General features: G+C 41.5%; 1 protein-coding gene across 1 annotated transcript in view; it reads left to right on the forward strand.

Annotated features, from left to right (window-relative positions):
- Nucleotides 1-23928, forward strand: part of LOC133043047 (uncharacterized) — a 121186-nt gene that overhangs the window by 11586 nt on the left and 85672 nt on the right. The window contains 8 exon segments of the mRNA XM_061123936.1: nt 2542-2850; nt 2931-3248; nt 6535-6627; nt 6704-7018; nt 8245-8559; nt 15521-15838; nt 19778-20086; nt 20180-20488. Of these exon segments, the coding sequence (XP_060979919.1) occupies nt 2542-2850; nt 2931-3248; nt 6535-6627; nt 6704-7018; nt 8245-8559; nt 15521-15838; nt 19778-20086; nt 20180-20488 (2286 nt within the window).

A 23928-nucleotide genomic window follows, 5' to 3' on the forward strand; every position in this document is an offset into this window, starting at 1 on the left:
TGCATCGGCTTAGTTGCTCCGCGGTACGTGGGATTTTCCTAGACCTGGGATCAAAACCGCATCTCCTGCATTGGCAGATGGATTGTTCACCACTGAACCATTGGGGAAGCCCATGTTGAATTATTAATCTTTAATTACATTCTACCTTGAAATGATATTATGTCACAACATGCAATGTCAGTCACTATAGTTTTCTTCCACTTCCCTGTTCTTGTCTTTGGTGCTATCATTGTCATACATTCTACTTATAAATTTATTATGACTCTTATAGTTTGTTGCTAATATTTTCCCTTAAATCTTCTAATAGAGAATCAGCATTTAGCTCAATCTCTGCAGCTTTGAGAGGATCCCTCTTTTCATCTGCTGTCATCTCCCTTGAGCTTGAAGAACTTTCTGAGGCAGTAGTGTAGTGTGTGTTTGGTGACCTCCAATTCTATCATCTTTCATTGACCTGAAATCATTTTAATTTTCATTCAGTTTTGAAAAGAATTTTCATAGCTGATTCAGTTCTAGGGTAACAAATGCCCAACCCCAATACTTTAAATATGTTTTTATATTGTCATCTGACTTTCATTGCCTCCAACAAAAAGTCAGTAAATAACACTTATCCTTTTGTTCCCTGTATATTCTGTGTCAAATTTCCCTGCCTGCTCTTAAGATATTTTTGTTTATTTGTTTACCACTGAATTTCAGTATTTACATTGTCATGTTTTCTGAGAATGATTTCATTACCTTGTTTGGGGTTTGTTTAGCTTTTAGAATCAGTGGATTTACAGTTTTCAAAAAATTTAGAAAAACTTCATTTATCTTTTCTTAGTATTTTTCCACACAGCCCTTATTTTGAATCTCCAAATACACATATTTTATATATTTTTATGTTATCCACTACATGCCACTGTGTTTTCATTCATATTTTTCTGCCTCTTTGCTCTCTTTGGTTCAGTTTAGATAGTCTCTATTGCAGTGTTTTACTTCCCAATTCTTTCATTCTGCAATGTCTAGTCTCTTGTATAATTAATCCAAATAATTGTCCATTCCAATACTATATTTTTTCAGTTTTAGAAGTCTCATTTCTTTATTTTTCCTAGTTTGCCTCCCTGTTTATTTTTATTCTTCATTACGCATATTGATATTAGTGATTTAAAGATCTCTTCAGCCAGTTCAATCATTTCTATAATTTCACTTTCAACATGCCATCTTCTTTTGGAATTGTAAAACATCTATGAAAGAAATTAAAGACAATATGATCAATGGAAAGTCATTCTGTGCTTCTGGCCTGGAAGAATTAACATTGTTAAAATGCCTGTACTTGTCAAAGTGATCTACAGATTTAATGCAATTCCTATCTAAATCCCAATGACATTCTTAATAGAGAAAATAATCTTAAAATAGGAGTGTGTGGTTTAGTTTTTGTATATTCATGAATTTCCTGTTTCCTTATCACTATTGAGTTTTAGTTCCATTCCATTATGGTCATGAAAGATACTTGGAATTATTTTAATATTTTTGAATTTGTTAAGAGTTATTTGTAACCTAGCCTGGAGAATATTCCATTTGTACTTGAGAAGAATGCATATTTTTCTGTGGTTAGAATTAGTACAATGATAGTATTAAAATCAATTAGCATTTTCTATGAGTCCTGTTTCAGAAGAAAAACCTCTAATAGGAGATGATCTGGAAACTCAGCTGTCTGGTAAGCTCCCACTGAGAACACACACTCTACCAGGTTCTTTGACAAATCCTAGGATTTCAAGAGAGATGGCTGGGACTCTCTCTCTATGACTCTCTACGTTTTCTTAATTCCTCTTCTTTCCCACTGAGGTCACCGAAGAAATTCATGGAATTTTTGCTATTGAGAAGACAAGATGTGATGACATAAACATGAATTAGTGATAGCGTCTATATTTCTTCTCTGGAGCTGTCACCCGTCTACAGGTTGGCATCCCCTCATGGATCCAGCCTCAAGCCTTTCCCTCATCCAGGTCACTTGAGGACTAGCTCCTGGGAGAGAAAACTGATCAGAATATTAGCCCCACAAGTCCCAGGAAAGCTTTCTAAGCTTGTCTGGATGCTAGGTCTCTAATCTCATAGCCCACGTCCTTCTGGATGGGTTCTGTTCTGCATATCTCTACTTTCAAGTGCCTGCATATTATACATTATCCTTGGATCTGTAGGCCCTAGGTTGCTAAATGAGAAATTCACTTCTTCAACCAATGCTAAAAGATGTGTTTCCAGTATTCAGCCATTCCAATGATCTGAACTGGGCTCTGTAGTTTCTTGGCTCCTAGACCAAGGAATTCAGATTTCTAACCAGTCTCAAAGTATATGTTCTTGGGATTCAGCCATTCCAAACTGACCTTGCAATCCTCCTGGATTTCTCTTTAGAAACCTGCTCAAGAAAATTAAATTATGACACTAACTGTCAAACACTCTCTACATGCTCCACTTCTAAAAAGAAAAACTTTCACACCGCGGCCTGTAATGAGCAGTTTCAAGTCAGTACCACGAACACTCACTGGTTTTGTTGTTGTTTCCTCTTAGGATTTGCACGTCTGGCTGGAGGGGATGGACCCTGCTCAGGGCGAGTAGAAGTGTATTCTGGAGAAGCCTGGATCCCAGTGTCTGATGGGAACTTCACACTCCCCACTGCCCAGGTCATCTGTGCAGAGCTGGGGTGTGGCAAGGCTGAGTCTGTCCTGGGACACGTGCCCTTCAGAGAGTCCGATGGCCGGGTCTGGGCTGAAGAGTTCAGGTGTGAGGGGCAGGAGCCTGAGCTCCGGGTCTGCCCCAGAGTGCGCTGTCCAGGGGGCACGTGTAACCACAGTGGAGCTGCTCAGGTTGTCTGTTCAGGTGAGATGCATGTCAGGCCTTTCATCTCTGTTAACACCCTCTTCATGTGATTTTGTTGAAACTCTGTCTTCTTCTACCAGCATACCCAGAAGTCCGGCTCATGACAAACAGCTCCTGTCAGTGTGAGGGGCAGGTGGAGATGAAAATTTCTGGACGATGGAGAGCGCTCTGTGCCTCCCTCTGGAGTCTGGCCAATGCCAATGTTGTCTGTCGTCAGCTTGGCTGTGGAGTTGCCGTCTCCACTCCCAGAGGACCACAGTTGGTGGAAGAAGGGGATCAGATCTCAACAGTCCGATTTCACTGCTCGGGGGCGGAGTCCTTCCTGTGGAGTTGTCCTGTGACTGTCCTGGGTGGGCCTGACTGTTCCCATGGCAACACAGCCTCTGTGATCTGCTCAGGTAAGAGAGAGTGAAGGGCTAGTGGTATTCAGGATGCTCCTGGAATGAAATGTCCCCAAGAGCAGAGAGTGAGGGAAAATGGACTTCAAAGTCAGATATTTCGTGGTGAAATATGGATCTTCTCATTGTTCCCTCATTTTTCAGGCCAGGGCAAGAAGTGTGAACGGGAATAATATATTTTTAAGCAACATTGTTGGTTACATACAATCATAGAAGACAATGTAGAAGCAGTAAGTATAGACCTCAGTATGAACCCCAATCCAGAGCAACAAAGAGAATGTCCCCAGCACCACAGTCACTGTTGCCTCCAGTAACTGTGTCTTGCCTCCTAGGCAGGGAAAACCGCTTACCTAACTTCTACCAACATGGTGTTTTATCAATTTTTGAACTTTATATAAAATGATGCAGTATGTTGCATCTTTTGTATCTAATTTCTTAGACTCAAAATTATGTTTGGGATTCACTCATGATGTTGTATATTGTAGCACTTTAATTTTTTTTTTATTACCGTATAGTATGACTTTGAATGATCACATGGTCATGTACTGATCAATTCTACTGACAGCATAAATCTGAGTTGTTTCCAGTTCTTGACTATTACAAATATGATACTACAACTTACCATGACAATGTCTTTGGATGCAAATATGTGTTACTTACTTTCCATGTTTAACCCTTGGTCTTGTTTTTTCTTTATTTAAATCAAATGGTGTCCTTTGATAAACTCATTTCTTAATCTTATGGGAACATAACTTGCCAACTTTTTCCTGTACATTTAATGCTTCTTACACCATTTCAAACATAATTTTTGCCTACTCCAAGATCATAAAAACATTCTCCAAGAGTATCTTATGGAAATTTTATTATTTTTCTCTTGCATATAATTGTGCATTCCTTCTGGGATTGATATCAGTGTAAGATAAGGGTCAGGTTCCATATGGACATCCAATTAACTCAATCTTTTTCTGAAAAGATTCTTTTCCCCACTTCAGAGACGCCTTCGTCATAAGCAGAAGAGCAAGTATGTCTGTCCTTTTTAAGACTCTCTATTCTGTTCCATGTTATCATATGTCTATCCTTGCACCAATACCATATTTTCTTAATTATCATAACTTTGTCGTCGTTGTTGTTCAATCACTAAGTCATGTCTGACTCTTCCATGTCCTTCACTATCTCCCAGAGTTTTAAACTTTGTAGTAAGTCTTAATAATTTTAATTTACAAGAGTTACTTTATATTAACTCTTCTAACTTTGTTGCTTTTCTTACCAACTGTGATTGTCATTCTTGGTTGCTTGTATTTTGTATGAATTTAGAAATCAGCTTGTCATTTTCACCAAAAGAAAAGCTGAAGGGTATTTTCATTAGATTAGATTTAAAAATTTGAGAGGAGACAAAGAAATTTGAGGATGATTGACATTGACAATGTTGAGTTTTCCAAATCATTGACATAATACATCCCTCCGTTCAGTTAGATCTTGAATTTCTCTCAGAGATTTGCCCATCTTCTACTAGGATTTTTCCTAGGTATTTTATTTTTGATGTTATGAGTATTTTTGTGAAAGTGTCCTGGCAAAGAATTCTCCTTGAGTTGTTTTCATCTTTTAATTTTTTTAGTTTTGATGTCATTTGAGACATTAAAATGTTGGGAAAGTAATATAAAAATTCCCTTATGACCTTTACCTGGGTTTCTAAATGTTAGTATCAATATTTTGCTTTAATCTCTCTGTGTGTGTGAGTGTCTTTCCTTCTTGATTCCCCTTCTGCCCCGTTTCTTCCTGAATATGTAAAATCTTTCTGAATTAAGTTGAAGAAATGATGTTCCTTTACTCTTAGAACACTTCTAGGAGTTTCTTTACAGAACCAGAGTTCAGTCAAATCTTTAAATGACTTCAGCTCCAGGTGACATCTAATTGCAGCACTGAAAGACCCCACTGAAAGACTGCCAAACTGAGTTTTTTTCCTGATCAATGACTCAAAATCATAATCAAAATGAATTTTATATTCTTTTTCTTTAGCTAAAAGTTTTGCCTTTTCATATTGATCAAATTGCTAACATCCATTGAATCACAGAAAAAGCAAGAGCGTTCCAGAAAAACATCTTCTGCTTTATTGACTATGCCAAACCTTTGACTGTGTGGATCACAACAAACTGTGGAAAATCCTTAAAGAGATGGGAATACCAGACCACCTTACCTGCCTCCTGCATGCAGATCAAGAAGCAATAGCTAGAACTGGACATGGGAAAACAGACTGGTTCTAAACTGGGAAAGGAGTATGTCAAGGCTGTATGTTGTCATCCTGCTTATTTAACTTATATGTAGAGTACATGGTGTGAAATGCTGGGCTGGATGAAGCACGAGCTGGAATCAAGATTGCTGGGAGAAATATCAATAACCTCAGATATGCTGATGACACCACCTTTATGGCAGAAAGCAAAGAGGAGCTGAAGAGCCTCTTGATGAAAGTGAAAGAGTAGAATAAAAAAGCTGGCTTAAAACTCAACATTCAAAAAACTAAGATCAAGGCATCCAGTCCCATCACTTCATGGCAAATAGATGGGGAAACAGTGGAAACAGTGGCTGACTTCATTTTTTTGGGCTCCAAAATCACTGCAGATGGTGATGGCAGCCAAGAAATTAAAAGACGCTTACTCCTTGGAAGGAAAGTTATGACCAACCTAGACAGCATATTAAAAAGCAGAGACATTACTTTGATAACAAAGGTCTGTCTAGTGAAGGCTGTGGTTTTTCCAGTAGTCATGTATGGATGTGAGAGTTGGAATGTAAAGAAAGCTGAGCACTGAAGAATTGATGCTTTTGAACTGTGGTGTTTGAGAGGACTCTTGAGAGTCCCTTGGACTGCAAGGAGAGCCAACCAGTCCACCCTAAAGGAGATCAGTCCTGGGTGTTCATTGGAGGGACTGATGAAGCTGAAACTCCAATACTTTGGCCATCTGATGTGAAGAGCTGACCATTTGGAAAGACCCTGATGCTGGGAAAGATTGAGGGCAGGAGGAGAAGGGGAAGACAAAGGATGAGATGGTTGGATGGTATCGCCGATTCGATGGGCATGGGTTTGGGTGGACTCCGGGAGTTGGTGATGGACCGGGAGACTTTGCGTGCTGTGGTTCATGGGGTCGCAAAGAGTAGGACACTATTGAGCGACTGAACTGAAGTAACTGAACAGAGCTTTCATCTTAGGCTCTATCACTAGGTCATTATTTCCCTTAATTCAGTTTCCTGTTCTTCAGCCCTTCCAGACTTCTGATCATTGTTGTTTCTTCAGGAAACCAGACCCAGGTGCTGCCCCAGTGCAACAATATCCTGTCTGAACCAGCAGGGTCTGCGGCCTCAGAGGAGAGCGCCCCCTACTGCTCAGGTGAGGGTCCCACAGGACAGAAGACCCTTCCCATTCCCCAGGTCACCGCCCCATTGTCCCATTTCTCTCTCCTCAGACAGCAGACAGCTCCGCCTGGTGGACGGGGGCGGTCCCTGCGCCGGGAGAGTGGAGATCCTTGACCAGGGCTCCTGGGGCACCATCTGTGATGACGGCTGGGACCTGGACGATGCCCGCGTGGTGTGCAGGCAGCTGGGCTGTGGAGAAGCCCTCAATGCCACGGGGTTTGCTCACTTTGGGGCGGGATCAGGGCCCATCTGGCTGGACGACCTGAACTGCACAGGAAAGGAGTCCCACGTGTGGAGGTGCCCTTCCCGGAGCTGGGGGCGGCATGACTGCAGACACAAGGAGGACGCGGGGGTCGTCTGCTCAGGTCCGCACTCCACACTGTCCACAGGCTGGGGGAGGGATGGGGCCCTGGAGGGCGGGGGTCTGAGCTCTGAGGGAGAGATGCTGAAAGGACCAGAGGAGGAGGCTTCCTCCCATGGAGCCTGTGTTTCCAGCAGACGTGAAGACGAGGTGCTTTCACTTCCCCCTGCAGCAGCTGAGGATCTGGTCCTTTCTTCTCCCCAGTGTTTCCTGGCAGAGCCGTTTTTTACAGTTTTTGTTGAAAGCAAGGCTCTCTCTCCAGTTACATACAAAAATTTTAAACCCATGGTACTAGTTTCCATTTGCTTCCCTAACAATTTACCAATTAGTGGTATAAAACAGCATATATTTATTTCCTTACTCTTCTGTAGCTTAGATGTCCAGCAAGGATCTCACTGGGCTGGGATCAAGGCTTCAGCAGGGCTGCATCACTTCTGTGGCTCTGGGGGAGAATCTATTTCTTGTCTTTTCAATCTTCTAGATTAAAAAAAAAAGAAAGTTCTTCAGACAGTCGTGTCTGACTCTTTGCGATCCCATGGACTGTATCCTGCCCTGCCCCTCTGTCCATGGAATTCTCAAGCTTCTAGAAACCGCCTACATCCCTTGGTTCACAGCTCCCTTCATCCATTATCAGACCAGCAATGCTGCAGGCCTCCAAATATTATCGAGAGTCACATCTCTCTCTCTAGGCAGAGCTAAGAAATGTATTCCATGTTTAAGGACAGTGGGTCTAAGAATGTGCTTAGACTGGGCTGACATTGTTAATATAATATTCTAGCTTAATCTCACTGTCCCAAGGTCCTTTTCTTAATCACATCTGTAAATCCCTTTTGTCAGGTATGGTAACATATTCACAGGTTGCAGAGACTGGGATGTGGACATTTTGGGGTTAATTATTCTGCCTATCTCCCTAATATCCACATAACATCCCTTGACATACTCTTCAAAGATTTGGTCAGGAAGCTGGATTCAGCTGCCCCTCCCTGACTAGCGCCCACACAGTTTGGTCTTCCTCTCAGTTCATATCCACTACAGCATTGTGGTAGAAATAGAAGGACAGACACAAATGGACAAAGTCAGTTAAAAGTGAGGCAATGTCAGTCTTTCCATCTAGTGGGTACCTCTTAAACAAGGTCAGAGATGAATGTTCACCATTTCTAGAAGAAAGGAAAACCTAAAACATCCAGCAAAGTTTTCATTGTGTCCTGTCTCCTCCCCTTTCAATCTTAGAGTTCCTGGCCCTCAGGATGGTGAGTGAGGACCAGCAGTGTGCTGGGTGGCTGGAAGTTTTCTACAATGGGACCTGGGGCAGTGTCTGCCGCAGCCCCATGGACGACATCACTGTGTCCGTGATCTGCAGACAGCTTGGCTCTGGGGACAGTGGAACCCTCAACTCTTCTCTTGCTCTTAGAGAAGGTTCTAGACCCCAGTGGGTGGATGGAATCCGGTGTCAGAAAACTGACACCTCTCTCTGGCAGTGTCCTTCTGACCCTTGGAATTACACTTCATGTTCTCCAGAGGAGGAAGCCTACATCTCGTGTGCAGGTGACTTACTGTTTCTGTGTGTCTGTCCTAACCCTGTAGGATGCAGTGAGATTTGATATTTTAAAATCTAAGTGGTGAGTTTAATTTGTGTCCACAAAATGACATTAAGTGAAAATGTTAGTTGCTCAATCATGTCCGACTCTTTGTGTCTGCATGGACTATAGCCTGCCAGGATCCTCTGTCCACGGAATTCTCCAGGCAAGAATACTGGAATGGGTTTCCATTCCCTTCTCATGTGGATCCTCCCAACCTAGGTATCGCAATTGAGTCTCCCGCACTGCAGTCAGATTCTTTACTGTCTGAGCCACCAGAGAAGCCTAAATGAGGTAAGGATGGAACTGATTTTATCCACATATTCCAATCTTCTTTGTTAAAATTTTTAATTGAGATGTTATTCTTGTAACATTATATTAGTTCTAAGTGTAAAACACAGTGTTTATGTTTTTGTACATATTGGTAAATCATCGCCACATGTACAGTAACATCCATCACCACATGGAGTTACAATTTTTTTTCTTATGATCCCACAAATAAGAATTTGCATGCTGCAACTAAGACCCAGCACAACCAAATAAATAATTGATTTTAAAAGAGTATTATTCTCTTCATAGTCTTGACATAAGAACATGCATCATATATATATATATTTTTTAATCCACATTAGGGCTTCTCTGGTAGCTAAGCTGCTAAAGAATCTGCCTACAATGCAAGAGGCCCTGGTTTGATTCCTGGGTTGGGAAGATCCACTGGAGAAGGGATAGGCTACTCACCCCAATATTCTTGGGCTTCCCTGATGACTCAGCAGGTAAAGAATCTGCCTGCAATGTGGGAGACCTAGGTGCGATCCCTGACTTGGGGAGACCCCTGGAGAAGGGAAAGGCTACCCACTCCAGTGTTCTTGCCTGGAGAATCTCAGAGATGGGGGAGCCTGGTGTGCTGCCATCTATGGGGTTGCACAGAGTCAGACACGACTGAAGTGACTTAGCAGTAGCAGAGCGACTTTCACAAACACTATATACAAAAATATTATCTTCTTTCTTATATTACAGTTTTAAGATATCTTTCATGACAATATTTTTTTCTCTAGAATGCTTTAAAAATTTTTATTTATTTGTAGGAGCTCTCTATAAACAAACATCACTTCAGTTCAGTCGCTCAGTTGTGTCAGCTTCAATATCAGTCCTTCCAATGAATACCCAGGACTGATCTTCTTTCAAATGGCCTGGTTGGATCTCCCTGCAGTCCAAGGGACTCTCAAGAGTCTTCTCCAACACCACAGTTCAAAAGCATCAATTCTTCAGTGCTCAGCTTTCTTTACAGTTCAACTCTCATGTTTATACATGACTACTGGAAAAACCATAGCCTTGCCTAGATGAACCTTTGTTGGCAAAGTAATGTTTCGGCTTTTTAATATGCTGTCTAGGTTGGTCATAAGTTTCCTTCCAAGGAGCAAGCATGTTTTAATTTCATGGCTGCAGTCACCATCTGCAGTGATTTTAGAGCCCCCCAAAATAAAGTCAGCCAATGTTTCCACTGTTTCCCCATCATTTGCCCTGAAGTGATGGGACTGGATGCCATGATCTTAATTTTCTGAATGTTGAGCTTTAAGTCAACTTTTTCACTCTCCTCTTTCACTTTCATCAAGAGGCTTTTCAGTTCTTTTTCACTTTCTGCCATAAGGGTGGTGTCATCTGCATATCTGAGGTTATTGAAATTTCTCCTGGCAATCTTGATTCCAGTTTGTACTTCATCCAGCCCAGCGTTTCTCATGAGTACTCTTTATATAAGTTAAATAAGCAGGATGACAATATAAAGCCTTGATGTACTCCTTTTCTTATTTGGAACCAGTCTGTTGGTCCATGTCCAGTTCTAACTGTTGCTTCCTGACCTGCATATAGGTTTCTCAAGAGGCAGGTCAGGTGGTCTGGTATGCCCACCTCTTTCAGAATTTTCCACAGTTTATTGTGAACCACACAGTCAAAGGCTTTGGCATAGTCAATAAAGCAGAAGTAGATGTTTTTCTGGAACTCTCTTGCTTTTTCGATGATCCAGTGGATGTTGGCAATTTGATCTCTGGTTCCTCTGCCTTTTCTAAAACCAGCTTGAAGTTCACGGTTCACATATTGCTGAAACCTGCCTTGGAGAATTTTGAGCATTACTTTACTAGTGTGTGAGATGAGTGCAATTGTTTGGTAGTTTGAGCATTCTTTGGCATTGCCTTTCTTTGGGATTGGAATGAAAACTGACCTTTTCCACTGCTGAGATTTCCCAAATTTGCTGACATATTGCGTGCAGCACTTTCTCAGCATCACCTTTTAGGATTTGAAATAGCTCAACTGCAATTTGATCATGCCTACTAGCTTTGTTTATAGTGATGCTTTCTAAGGCCCACTTGACTTCACTTTCCAGGATGTCTGGCTCTAGGTGAGTGATCACACCATTGTGATTGTCTCGGTCGTGAAGATCTTTTTTGTACAGTTCTGTGTATTCTTGCCACCTCTTCTAATATCTTCTGCTTCTGTTAGGTCCCTACCATTTCTGTCCTTTATTGAGCCCATCTTTGCATGAAATGTTCCCTTTGTATCTCTAATTTTCTTGAAGAGATCTCTAGTCATTCCCATTCTATTGTTTTCCTCTATTTCTTTGCACTGATCGCTGAGGAAGGCTTTCTTATCTCTCCCTGCTATCTTTGGAACTCTGAATTCAAATAGGTATATCTTTCCTTTTGTCCTTTGCTTTTTGCTTCTCTTCCTTTCACAGATATTTGTAAGGCCTCTTCTCACAGCCATTTTGCTTTTTTGCATTTCTTTATCTTGGATGGTCTTGATTCCTGTCTCCTGTACAATGTCATGAACCTCCGTCCATAGTTCATCAGGTACTCTATCAGATCTAGTCCCTTAAATCTATTTCTCACTTCCACTGTATAGTCATAAGGGATTTGATTTAGGTCATACCTGAATGGTCTAGTGGTTTCCCACACTTTCTTCAATTTAAGTCTGAATTTGGCAATAAGGAGTTCATGATCTGAGCCACAGTCAGCTCCTGGTCTTGTTTTTGCTGACTGTCTAGAGCTTCTCCATTTTTGGCTGCAAAGAATATAATCTATCTGATTTCGGTGTCGGCCATCTGGTGATGTCCATGTGTAGAGTCTTCTCTTGTGTTGTTGGAAGAGGGTGTTTGCTATGATCAGTGTGGTCTCTTTGCAAAACTCTATTAGCCTTTGCCCTGCTTCATTCTGTACTCCAAGGTCAAATTTGCCTGTTACTCCAGGTGTTTCTTGACTTTGTACTTTTGCAATCCAGTCCCCTATAATTAAAAGGACATCTTTTTTGGGTGTTAGTTCTAAAAGGTCAGCTAGGTCTTCATAGAACCGTTCAACTTCAGCTTCTTCAGCATTACTGGTTGGGGCATAGACTTGGGTTACCGTGATATTGAATGGTTTGCCTTGGAAATGAACAGAGATCATTCTGTTGTTTTTGAGATTGCACCTAAGTACTGCATTTTGGACTCTTTTGTTGACTATGAGGGCTACTCCATTTCTTCTAAGGGATTCTTGCCCACAGTAGTAGATATAATGGCCATCTGAGTTAAATTCACCCATTCCAGTCCTTTTTAGTTCACCGATTCCTAGAATGTTGACGTTCACTCTTGCCATATCCTCTTTGACCACTTCCAATTTCCCTTCATTCATGGACCTAACATTCCACGTTCAATGCAATATTGCTCTTTACACCATTGGACCTTGCTTCTATCACCAGTCACATCCAGAAGTGGGTATTGTTTTTGCCTTGGCTTTGTACCTTCATTCTTTCTGGAGTTATTTCTCCACTGATCTCCAGTAGCATATTGGGCACCTACTGACCCGGCGAGTTCATCGTTCAGTGTCCTATCATTTTGCCTTTTCATTCTGCTCATGGTGTTCTCAAGGCAAGAATACTGCAGTGTTTCACCATTCCGCTATTCCCTTCCCCCATGGACGACATTCTGTCCGAGCTCTCCACCATGGCCCATTCGTCTTGGGTGGCCCCACATGGCATGGCCTAGTTTCATTGCGTTAGACAGGCTGTGGTCCTGTGATCAGATCGGCTGGTTGTCTGTGGTTGTGGTTTCGGTCCGTCTGCCCCGACGCCTTCCCTCAGCACTACTCTCAAGTCGTGTATCTTTTCTAGAGTCTGCTTCCTGGGACACTGATAAAGCTACTCCAGTTTTCTTACAGCTAGTACATTTCCCCATCATTTTACTTTCAACCTCTCTTTGTTTTCATAACATAAGGTGATCATTTTGCAAATAACATTCATGTCAGTTTTGTTTTATCTTAATCCATTTACTGTAAATGCAATTACTAATGTTGATGTGTTGGTATCTGCCATTTGCTTTTGATTGATCCACATGCTTTATGTTCCTTTTTCTCCCCCCCTTTTTTTTCTTCCTTTAGTATTAATAAATGTGTTATTATTCCAGATTTCCCTTTTTCCTTTTGATTTTCAGCAGCTTTACTAGGAGTGGGGGTTTTCATACTCTTCCATTTATATTTTTAAAAAATTCTCTATCATTATATCTTCAAATATGACTTCTGTAGTTCTGTCTGTCTGTCTCTGTATCTCTTCTCTGTCTCCTACTCTTTCTTTTCCTTCTCATCTCTCATCTTTAGGACTCCTCTAAATCACTATATTCTAAGTTCTATCTAAAATTCGTTTGTCTTATTCATTCACTTTTTAATCCTAGATATTTTATTTTAGGTTGGCAATGGTTCCATTGCTATTTTTATTTGTTTATGATTATTTGTTAATTTTTTTCATCTTTTTAATTGTATATTCTCTCCTTCTCTCTTTCCCCCTAAATACATTGATGGTAGTAAAAATCTTTATACATTTCTATGATGTGTGTCTCTGCATTCTCTTATCTCTTTTTTTCACTTTGGTCATTTGTCATGTTATCCTAACTTGTCAAATGTCATGTCATTTTTTATTGAATGCTATAAATTATATGTGAAAAAGTAAGATACTTCTGATACATTTTCTAACACCTGAAAGGATTTACCCTTTGTTTTGCTAGGCAGATAGGGGAAAGGGGTGTGTATCACTCAGACATCTAAATATAACCTAAAACTGAGCTGTAACAAGTGTGGGTCGCAGTTTTGGTAGCACTCAGTTCACCTCTGATTTCTCTGTCCTTATGACATGGACTTTCAGAGATTTCAGTTCAGAGCCTGGATTCTTTGCTAGCTCAGTAACCAAGAGAATGAGAAAGACTCTACTTTTCAAGTGTTTTATATAGTTCTTTAGACTCCTGTCCTTCGCAGATGATATACTGGGCAGATCTAAGGAGAAAACGTGCTGTGTGAGAGAAGCTCTCAAGACTCTAATTTTGTCACTTCAGCACCAGGTAACTCCCAAATTATGCTGGCTTCCTGTCACAACAATAGTCCTCTGCTTGCCCAAGCCCAGATTCTGAATCATTAAATTATGCAATGAATCGGCAAATTTCCAGAGAAAAAGAAGCTATAGATCCTTGGCTAACATTGAAATAGTATCCACTCTTTCGAATTTTAGCATATTTAGTCCATGTTGTGTCAACAAATGTTGAATGCATTTACTGTTTCTTAAAAAACATTTTCCAGCTTTTAAAGTTGTAGCCAGCAAGACCCAGCAAAACACATTGGCCTGCTGTGAACTCCTCCATTCTCCGTAGAAGTGGAAAATTTTAGGTTTAATTCTCTATTTCATCATTTACTTAAAGTGCAACACTGATGGACTTTCTTTAACCTTTCTTTACATCACTTTTATGTATAAAAGGAGAGGAGAATACAGTGAGCCTGTTAATGTTATTTGTTCAAGGGCTTGCAGGAATGTAACCTATTTCGGCTCAGTGATAGAACTAGAAGGACTTCGCTGGTGGCTCAGCTGTAAAGAATCCACCTGCAATGCAGGAGACACTGGTTAGATCGCTGGGCCAGGAAGATCCCATGGAGGAGGGCATGGCAACCCACTCCAATATTCTTGCCTGGAGAATCCGATGGGCAGAGGAACCTGGTGGGCTACAGTTCATAGGGTCTTAAAGAGTTGGACATGACTGAAGTGACTAAGCAAACACACACACTGTTTGCCCCTAAATATCACATAACTCCAAAATTTGAATAACAGAGATTCTTGATACAAAGTCCAAGGAGGGATTATATTATTTTGGGGGAGAAGAAGCAACATTCTATGATTCCCAGTGGAATCTGGCCAGTGTCAATGATATCATCTCCATTCAAAGTTGTTCAGTCTACTCAAAGAGATCACATTGTTTGAAAGTAAGTATTCAGATCTGAAGTCTGAAGCTTAGAACTGCAAATGAAATATTCTGGAGGTAAACCAAGATATCACAGAATCCATTTGTTTTTCAGTTCTGAATGACTATACCAGGGAGAAGGATTCTAATGGTAGAGGATTCATGATTGCTATCTGAGGCATCTGATAAGGCCAGTTCCTGATGCCACTCCCTTTACTCAACCCCTTTAACTCTTAGGTCCACGGGGTCAAAATGTGTGTGCTTTGAAAGGAATCCTTCCAGCTGCCAGCTCATTCCAGTGACTCTCAACTCATTTAACTACTCCCGATAGAGACACTAACATTTTCTGTACATCTTTCTCTGATGCTGTGCAGAACTACAGATCAGAATGTTAACTCTGATAGGACTTCATACCACCTTCTGTCTCAGACTGCTCACTAGAGTGTTTTCAACTTAATATTTCCTGTTTTATTTTCTTCCTATTTTTCAACCTTATTATTCTCTTGCCACTGGTATAAAAAACCAGACCCAGCTGCTGCCCCAGTGCAACGACTCTGTGTCTGAAGCAGCAGGGTCGGCAGCCTCAGAGGAGAGCGCCCCCTATTGCTCAGGTGGGGGTCCTACAGGACAGAAGACCCTTCTCAACCCCTGGTGTCATCACCCCATCGTCCTGTTTCTCTCTGCTCAGACAGCAGACATCTCCGCCTGGTGGACGGGGGCGGTCCCTGCGCCGGGAGAGTGGAGATCCTTGACCAGGGCTCCTGGGGCACCATCTGTGATGACGACGGCTGGGACCTGGACGATGCCCGCGTGGTGTGCAGGAAGCTGAGCTGTGGAGAAGCCCTGGATGCCCCTATCTCTTCTTACTTCGGGGCGGGATCAGGGCCCATCTGGCTGGATGAAGTGAACTGCAGAGGAGAGGAGTCCCAAGTGTGGAGGTGCCCTTCCTGGGGATGGCGGCAACACAACTGCAATCATCAAGAAGATGCAGGAGTCATCTGCTCAGGTATGGTCAGTTCTTTGTCCACCGGCTGAGAAAATGGAAAGTTCCAAGAGAGCTGGTGTCTGATCAGCAGGGCAATAGGAGATAGGTGGGCTAGAGAGGACTGAGGCACCTCCCCATCCTCCCTGAGTGCACTGTGGCTGTGAGTGATGAGCTTCATTTACTTTCCTCTTACAAATCTCTGCTATTCTTTTCTTCTCCAGTGGACTTACCTGACACTGAAGTAGCTTTATTTATTCTCCCAATTAAAATAAATCCTCATTTTTTTTTAATTCACTTTTTGTAACAGTGAAACATTTGCTAAGTGCCACATACACATTCTCTTTGCACAGGGAGGCTATGAGAAGGAGGGACAAAAATGAGGATGTACTTTCCTGGGTGGAGTTGTTTCTGTACAAACAATGTGAGACATTATTTTGCACTAGGCTAGTAGGAGTGGAGGCTACTCTTACTATAGGAGGATATCATTTACATATATAGAGGTGATCCCTAAAGGGATATCGTTTAACAAATCAAAGATTCTTATGGATTTGTGCCAGATTTCAAGTTTCCTTTGCAAATTTAGATGTAACGGTTCATAGTTCTTTGATGGTAGAACTAGAGAGCTGTGAATGAAATGCTCTGGGTCATATATTCTTTCGTTGTTACTAGAAAAGTCTCTCTTCCCGATTTTTCTTTTAAGATATCTGTATAAATGCAAACTTTGGAGGAACACTTAGCCATGCACTGGCAAGTCAAAGGTGGAGGTAATAAAACATGAATTTCTGTGTTTTATGATAAGAGATTATGTAGTTTATATTTGATGGTTTCAAAGATATAAGAGACTTGTGTTTGGGGGCTTATTTGGAGCAAGAGGACAAACATAGTTTTTGAAGAAGGTGGAGCAGGTTTTACAGTAGCTGGGACGAAGGGGAATGGCAATGGGAGCTGATGAAGGCAACTGTGAGGTCTCTGAGCAGCACTGAGGGTCCAGGTGTGGTGTGGAAGATGCTGTGTGTGCCTAAGGACACAAGACGTCTACACAGCAAGAGACCAGACAAAGATATATCTTTATTATATTTAATATCTTTACTCATCACATCAGCCTTCTATTTAATAATTTTCTTGGAATTTTCACACACTTATTCTTCCATGTAAATTTTAAAATCAAGTAGAAAGTGAAAAAGAAATAATATGTCTCAGAAGTCTCTATCCTAATATATCCTAAGACTTTATTGATTATCCAGCACATGTCTGAATATTTAACTTTTATCAGGGTATATAAAACAGAATACAAGAAACACTTCTCTCTTTGTCTTTCTAAATTTTTAATCTCATGCAATTAATATAACAATATCAACAACCTCGGATATGCAGATGACATCACCCTAAATGGCAGAAAGTGAAGAGGATCTAAATAGCTTCTTGATGAAAGTGAAAGAGGAGAGTGAAAAAGCTGACTTGAAATTCAGCATTGAAAAAAACTAAGATTATGGATCCTGTCCCATCACTTCATGATAAAAAGATGGGGAAAAAATGAAAACTGTGACAGAGTTTATTGTCTTGGGCTCCAAAATCACTCTGGACAGTGACTGCAGTCATGAAATTAAAAGATGCTTGTTCCTTGGAAGAAAAGCTATGGCAAACCTAGACAGTATATTAAAAAACAGAGACATTACTTTGAGACAAAGGTCCATCTAGTCAAAGCTATGGTTTTTTTCAATAGTCATGTATGGATGTGAGAGTTAGACCATAAAGAAGGCTGAACACTGCAAAACTGATGCTTTTGAACTGTGGTGTTGGAGAAGACTCTTGAGAGTCCCTTGGACTGCAAGGAGATCAAACCACTCAATCCTAAAGGAAAACAACCCTGAATATTCACTGAGAGGACTGATGCCAAAGCTGAAGCTCCAATACTTTGGCCACCTGATATGAAGAACTGATTCATTGGAAAAGACCCTGATGGTGGGAAAGATTGGAGGCTGGTGGAGAAGGGGGCGACAGAAGATGAGATGGTTAGATGACATCACCAACTCGATGGACATGAGTTTGAGTAAACTCATGGAGATAGTGAAGGACAGGGAAGCCTGTCATTCCGCAGTCCTTGAGGTAGCAAAGAGTCGGACATGACTGAGTGACTGGGCAACAACAACAACAAGAACCAGTTAAATAAAAACACTTTATGTAGGATGTGTAGCCTGTGACCAAACTCCCAGCCAGAATAAATTAGGGGTCCTAACCTGGGCCTCTCTGGGGAGATGGAAATGGATAAATGATAAAAGGCAAGCAGATCTTCCTCTCTCTCATTATTCATTCTTGTATGAGTGGTCAAGCTAATCCTTCAATTCTTTAATTTCTGCAGTGCCTTTTCTGTTCTCTCCTGCTTTCTATGCTGCTACTGCTGCTGCTGAGTTACTTCCATGGTGTCCGACTCTGTGCGAGCCCATAGATGGAAGCCCACCAGGCTCCCCCGTCCCTAGGATTCTCCAGGCAGGAACACTGGAATGGGTTGGTATTGCCTTCTCCGCCTGCTCTCTATAGTAGATTTTTATTCTGTTACATCATTCTTTTTGAGACTTCAAAGTTCACACACTTATGCAATCAGAGTCCTTCACCAGAACAAATTCCACCATGTACATGAATAATCATGAGCACACTCAGAAACCAGGAAAATTACTTTAAAAGTTGTTCTTTATGATGTGCAGGTTTTTTCCTATTGGATTACCTTTTCCCCATCCAAAATATGGTCTCTGAAGGATGAAACATTTTCATCAGTCTTTTCTTTGGTCTCTCTCTCGTACTCCATCCACTCTCCGTTTAACCTACCACTCACTCCACCTGACTCCCTACAGAAGTTCTTTCCTTTTGGAGTCTCCTTTACATCTATTTGTAGCTCTTAAGCTTGTTTTTTCTTTTCTGCATTGGGAGAAATGGGAAAGGGTAGCAGGGTTATGTGGCAAATGGGAGGAGCACAGGGGATAAAAAGTGTTAAAATCTTGTTGAACAAGTCTTTTTTCCCCAAATCTTTCTCTGTTTCATTTCTATTGAGGCTTTTGCAATTTAGAAATCTCAAAAGTATATATGGCTTGTTTGCTGTCTGCTGTCTTCCTCTCATTCTCCTTTTTTATAGCTTGCTGGCTTCTTATCTCAGAAATCCAAGTAGGAAAAGCATATGCAGTTAGCATATAGATAAGGTTAGAATATATTAAATTATTATTACTCTTTCACTTTTGCTGAGAATCTCATGTCTAGTATGAAGTAATCAACTAACTCAATTGTCTTGCATAATTCCACTGAGACCTCACTTTCTCCCAGGTGTCTTGATAAATCCTAGGTTTTTAAGAAAGATGGCTTGGACCATTCCCTCCCTTTCCTATGACTCTCTGAGCTTTTGTCACTTCTAAACTTACCAGTGGACAACTTCTTTCACAATTAGATTATAATACCTGCACTCAGATCCAGCCTGTGTGATTTTCCCGTCCTCAGTGACTTGAATATTGACTCTGAGAGAAAACTGGCTAGAATTTTAGCCTCAGAAATCTCAGGATGGTCCTCTAAACTTCTAAACCTCTCTGTCTCTTAGACCTCTAACCTCTTGAATCCCATGGACCTTTTTAACTCTCAGTTCAGCTCTGTACCCAAGTTTGAATGTCTACCACTGTGCAGTTTCTTTGGGCACTGTAGTTTCCAGGTCCCCAGAGAGGAATTAACATTCCTAACCAAAATATATATTCTTGGGATTCAGCCATTCCTAACTGATCCTTCAGTCCTTCTGGATATCTCTTCAGAAACTTGCTCATGAAAATGCAGTTTGACAATGACAGGCAAATTCTCTCTTCTTATCCCTTCTTATTCCACAGTTGGAAAAAAAGCTTTCCCACCATTGCCTGTGAGATGTTGTTTCGAACTGTCAAGCCAGGTTGATGAACACTCACTGGGTTTGTTGTTCTCTGTTTCTCTTAGGATTTGTGCGTCTGGCTGGAGGGGATGGACCCTGCTCAGGGCGAGTAGAAGTGCATTCTGGAGAAGCCTGGACCCCAGTGTCTGATGGGAACTTCACACTCCCCACTGCCCAGGTCATCTGTGCAGAGCTGGGATGTGGCAAGGCTGTGTCTGTCCTGGGACATGAGCTCTTCGGAGAGTCCAATGACTGGGTCCAGGCTGAAGAGTTCAGATGTGAAGGGGAGGAGCCTGAGCTCCGGGTCTGCCCCAGAGCGCCCTGTCCAGGGGGCAGGTGTCACCACAGTGGAGTTGCTCAGGTTGTCTGTTCAGGTGAGATGCATGTCAGGACTTAGCCTCTATGTACACTCAGTTCAAGCTAAAAAAGAAATCAGATTTTGCTGAAATCCTGTCTTTTTATATCAGTGTACACAGATGTCCGGCTTATGAAAAATGGCACCTCTCAGTGTGAGGGGCGGGTGGAGATGAATATTTCTGGACAATGGAGAGCTCTCTGTGCCTCCCACTGGAGTCTGGCCAATGCCAATGTTGTCTGTCGTCAGCTCGGCTGTGGCGTTGCCATCTCCACCCCAAACGGAGCAGAAGGAAGTGATCCACTCTGGAAAGCCCGATTTCACTGCTCAGGGGCTGAGTCCTTCCTGTGGAGTTGCCCTGTGACTGCCCTGGGTGTTCCTGACTGTTCCCATGGCAACACGGCCTCTGTGATCTGCTCAGGTAAGACAGGGAAGGGCTACTGTACTTAGGATGCTCCTGGGGTGAAATTTCCCCAGAGCAGTGAGTAAGGGAAAACAGGCTTAAAAAGAAAGATATTCTGTAGTGAAATGTTTACTCTTGTTACTGAACTCAGGTTTCAGCTGCTCATTACTCAAGAATCTAACACTGAGAGACAAACGTGGGGTAAAACTAAAGACAGCTTTATTGAAGAAACCAGCAGTTCTGAGAGACAGAGGACTAATGTAACAAAGAACCAGCTCCCCATTGCTGATCAGGGGCGAGAGTTTTTAAATGGGAATTTCAGGAGTGCACAGGTGGAGGCAGGGGACAGGTTATCTGCAGAAAAGCACAGCTAGCTCCGGCAGTCATCTTGAAATAGGTCTGATCAGTGTCACCTTTATTGTTTGGAATACAGTCAATAATCAGTTCTAGTGTCGGTCTGTTCCCATTTCCTTGAGGCCGATTCTTGGAATTGTGTAAGATGAAGAAGATTATGGGCTTCCCTGTTGACTCAGATCGTAAAGAATCTGCTTGCAATGCAAGAGACTCAGGTTTGATCCCTGGGTTGGGAAGATCCTCTGGAGAAGGAAATGGCACCCCACTAATCTGGTCATCATGTAATTTACTTCTACCACCTGGTTGGGATTTCAGTATCTGCACAACAGCTCAAAGGATATGGCTCAGAATGTTAGCTATAGCCTATGAGGAGGAACTAAAAATCCTTGACTTTGTTTAGGGTTAAACTATTATTATTTTATCCTATTTGACGGTTTTCCTTTGTTTCTGAAATGTTTTCATTTCTGTGATTAAATTTATTCTTTGGCTAAGGATTTTCTACAGACAGAAGCAAGTGGAGGACATGAGGGTGGGCTGTCCTGAGAAGGCTCCGTTAAGGTCCTGCTCCATAACCTTCTCATTGTTCACTCATTTTTTCAAGGGAAAGAAGTGCTAAGAAATGCTAAGAAGTGCTATGTCAGGGAAAGAAATACTCAGATGAATAATATTTTTATGAAACATTATTATTTAAGGATAATAATAGAGAACAAAGTACAAACAGTAAGTGTATACCTAGGTCATGTTCCCCAACCCAGATCTACAAAGAGAACATTCACAGCATCACAGAATCACTATTGCCTCCCAACAAATGTGTCCTCCTCCTCTCCAGGGAAGACTGCTTACCTAAGACTTGTACTGCCATAGAATAATTTGTCAGTTTTTGAACTTTATGTATAACCATACAGAATGTTTTCTTTCGTGTCTAATTTCTTTGATTTCAAGCTGTGTTTGAAATTCACTCATGATGTTGTTTATGGCAACACTGTATTCATTTTTATTATGTTAGAGTATTCCTTTGAATTATCACATGACCATGCGTTGATCCATTCAACTAATGGCAGAGATTTAAGTTTGTTGCCAGGTTTTGACTATTACAAATACAATGGTGCAAACTACCATGATGATGACTTTTGGAACAAATATTTATTATGTTTTTTGTGTGTTTAATTCTGTCTTATATTTTTATTTTCTTAAAGGTATGCTGTACTTCAGTGAGCCAAGTTACTAATCTTAAGCTTGACTTGTCACCTTTTTTACTGTACATGTAGTGCTCCTTCAGTCAGTCAGTTCAGTTCAGTTGCTCAGTCATGTCTGACTCTTTGTGACCCCATGGACTGCAGCACATCAAGCTTCCCTGTCCTTCATTATCTCCTGCAGCTTGCTCAAAGCTCATATCCATTGAGTTGGGGATACCACCCAATCATCTCATCTTCTGTCATCTCCTTCTCCTCCTGCCTTCAATATTTTTCAGCATCAGGGTCTTTTCCAATGAGTCAGTTCTTCCCATCATGTGGCCAAAGTATTAGAGCTTCAATTTCAGCATCAGACCTTCCAATGAATATTCAGGACTGCTTTCCTTTAGGATTGACTGGTTTAATATCCTTGATGTTCAAGGGACTCTGAAGAGTCTTCTCCAACACCACAGTTCACAAGCATCAATTCTTCAGCGCTCAGCTTTCTTCATGGTCCAACTCTCACATCCATACATAACTACTGGAAAAGCTATAGCTTTGTTGGACCTTTGTTGGCAAAGTAACTTCTCTGCTTTTTAATATGCTGTCTAGGTTTGTCATAGCTTTTCTTCCAAGAAGCAAGCATCTTTTAATTTCATGGGTGCAGTCACCATTTGCAGTGATTTTGGAGTCCAAGAAAATAAAGTCTGTCACTGTTTTCATTGTTTCCCCATCTATTTGCCAAGAAGTGATGGGACCAGATGCCATGATCTTCGTTTTCTGAATGTTGAGTTTTAAGCCAACATTTTCACTCACCTCTTTCACTTTCATCAAGAGGCTCTTTAATTCCTCTTCACTTTCTACCATAAGGGTGGTGTCATCTGCATATCTGAGGTTATTGGTATTTCTCCCAGCAATCTTGACTCCAGCTTATGCTGCATCCATCCCAGCATTTCACATGATGTACTCTGCATAGAAGTTAAATAAGCAGAGTGACAATATACAACCTTGACGTACTTCTGTCTCAGTTTTCAACCAGTCCATTGTTGCAGTCCACAGAGCTCCTTATATCCTTCTAGAAAGAACTTTGTCTACTCCAAAATCACAAAAATGTTCTCTGAGAGTATCTCACAGAAGTGTAATTACTTTTCTTTTGCATATAATTATACACTGCTTCTAGGATTGATAACTGTGTAGGATAAAGGTCAAGGGTCATGCTTTCATATGGGCATCCAGTTGACTCAAAGTCTTTTTCTGGAAAGACTATTCCCTACTGCAGTGCCACCTTCGTGAAGAACGAAAGGGCACATATGTCTGAGTACTTCTTTTAGACTCTCTATTCTGTTCCACTGTGTCATTTGTCTATCCTTGCACCTGTCACACGTTTTCTTTTTTTTCCCCACGTTTTCTTAATTATTGTAACTTTATAGTAAATCTTGAAACTTCCCTGGTGGCTCAGATGGTAAAGAATCTGTCTGCAAGGCGGGAGACCTGGGTTTGATCCCTGGGTTGGGAAGATCCCCTGGAGAAGGGCATGGCAACCGACTCCAGTATCCTTGCCTGGAGAGTCCCCACGGAGAGAGGAGCTTGGCGGGCTATGGTCTACTGGGTCACAAAGAATTGGAAATGACTGAGTGACTGAGCACACATAGTAAATCTGGGTAACTTTAATTTAAAGAAGTTATGTTGTTGTTGTTCTTGCTAACTGCCTTGGCCATTCTTGGTTTTTGTATTTTGTATACATTTTTGAGCTGAAGCTCCAATACTTTGCCACCTGATGTGAAGAGTTGACTCACTAGAAAAGACCCTGATGCTGGGAAAGATTGAAGGCAGGAGGAGAAGGGGACAACAGAAGATGAGATGGTTGGATGACATCACTGACTCAATGGACACGAGTTTGGGTAAACTCTGGGAGTTGGTGATGGACAGGGA

The sequence above is a fragment of the Dama dama genome, chromosome 22 (genome assembly GCF_033118175.1).
Source record: "Dama dama isolate Ldn47 chromosome 22, ASM3311817v1, whole genome shotgun sequence".
Classification (NCBI taxonomy): domain Eukaryota; kingdom Metazoa; phylum Chordata; class Mammalia; order Artiodactyla; family Cervidae; genus Dama; species Dama dama.